The sequence below is a fragment of the Phaethon lepturus genome, unplaced genomic scaffold, assembly GCF_000687285.1.
Source record: "Phaethon lepturus isolate BGI_N335 unplaced genomic scaffold, ASM68728v1 scaffold44495, whole genome shotgun sequence".
Classification (NCBI taxonomy): Eukaryota; Metazoa; Chordata; class Aves; order Phaethontiformes; family Phaethontidae; genus Phaethon; species Phaethon lepturus.
Genome location: NW_010539278.1, coordinates 18063 through 19855, shown reverse-complemented (window position 1 = coordinate 19855; position 1793 = coordinate 18063). Strand labels below are relative to the sequence as shown.

The following is a 1793-nucleotide window of genomic DNA, read 5'->3' as shown; positions in this document are numbered from 1 at the left end:
CAGATGAGATCTGGGCCAGTGCTCTGCATGCTGCCTGCATTTGATGCACAGCTGTCTCATTATGTGCTTTGACTCGTTATGTGCTTGCCTTGACTGTATGCTTATGTCTTCCACGCACAAATCCTTGTCAGCGCTCCCTTCTCTTCTTCATTTACTCTTTCTTTTCTCATCATCTCAGTTTCTGCCTGGAAAATCACTTTTTTCTTCAGCCGTTCTTGCCCCACTCTGTGCACTGGGTAAAACTGTGTATGTAACAGATGGAATGTGGTTCTCCTCTCCCTTACACCAGTCAGTAAAAATAAAAGTCAGTAAAATATAAACTGAAAGGAGGGAAAGCATAAATCTATCAATAAAGACTGACTGTGAGGGAAATGCCACACTTTCTGCACATTTAAGTGGAAATGCCTCATCTTTTTGCACGTGTAAGCCCCAGGAGAAACCTGCGTATGCACGACAGGGCAGGCAGCAACGCAGTTTCCCAGGGTGGCAGTGAAAATCCAGCCGTCGGTGCCGCGGCACTCCTGCCCTCCTCTGCTGGGGTGGGACGAGGCTCTGCCTTCGATTCTGCTGTGGTAAATGCATTTACCATACCCCTGCCCCTCCAGGCTCGTGAGGAAAGGTCTCAGGCGCTGAGCTTAGAAGAAAATGAATTCCTGGTGGGATCAAAGACATGGAGGCCAGACAGCTAAGCGGGAGGTGAAAGAGGGGACGCCACTCCCAGAGCAAACCCCACCTGATAACAGCGAGGTCCTTCTTTCTGCGTCCCTGCGGTCGCCTCCACTCCTCCAGCATCACCAGGGACTGTCTGTTCAGGATGAGGCCGCAGAGGAAGAGGGCGATGGGGGGTACGAACACGATCCCCAAGCTGTATGCCATGTTGTACCGGGGCAGGCAGGGGCAGCTGAAGTCAAAGCAGGTATACATCTTTACACTAACCAGGGCTAACAGCCCACAGATCCCGTTCATTACAGACTCCGAGCTGGACTGGAAGTACTGGAAGATCATCCGGAAACGGTCCATCGTGTTCTTTTGGCCAGGGATGCTCCTCTTGGGAAATCCCCGGGCTGCCCGGCACAGCCTGTCTTCCTTCACCCACTTGCTGCTGCCGCAGGGCGAGGGACGCAGCTCGGCTCGCAGTCGGATGGGCAGGAGGATGGGGATGGAAGAGAAGTAGATGGGGATGGGAGAGAACTGCTGTGGCGGGGGAAACCCTGTGCTGGGGCTTCCCCTCCGGCACACAGCTTTCACAGGTCCGTCTCTCACCCCGTGCTTTTCTTCCAGGGCAGCTGGTAGCTTTTCTAGGTGAGCAGATGGATATAGTGTCTGGCAGCTGTTTTTTACATCCTGTTTTTCATTTTCAAGGTTGTCCTATACATGCCAACCAGCGGCAGCCTCCGGTAGTGCTGGGTCCCTCCCTCCCCTCCCAGAGATGCTAAGTCTCAACAGAGTGCCGTGAGCGGGTGCCTGGGAGCTGCCCTCTCTGCCGATCGAGGGCTGTTGAGCAATTCATCAGCCAGGAGAAACCAGGCAAGTCAAAAGAGCTCATCTGCATTGCTGCTGCCGCCCCATTTCTTTTCGGTGAAGCAGGTCCCCAGCCCTGAGCGGGGCAGGCGGAGGCAGGGAGCACACGCCTGGCTCCGAGCACGCCACATCGCCTCGAGCTCCGATTTCCCTATGAAAATGGGCCGAAAGGACCAGCCCTCCAGCCAGGAGGCTGTGAGAATCGATAGCTTTCAAAGCCTTCAACGGCACTTCGGGGGAAAAGGGCTGCTCTCGGCTACACATCGCACACG

The 1793-nt window shown here is 54.7% G+C and overlaps 1 protein-coding gene across 1 annotated transcript in view; it reads right to left on the bottom strand.

Moving 5' to 3' along the window:
• The window catches only part of CALHM3 (calcium homeostasis modulator 3), a 2896-nt gene extending 1876 nt beyond the window's left edge, over positions 1–1020 (bottom strand). Inside the window, exon 1 of the mRNA XM_010287072.1 lies at positions 734–1020. Within this exon, the coding sequence (XP_010285374.1) occupies positions 734–1020 (287 nt within the window). The remainder of the gene's footprint in view (positions 1–733) is intronic.
• Positions 1021–1793: the final 773 nt, after the last annotated feature.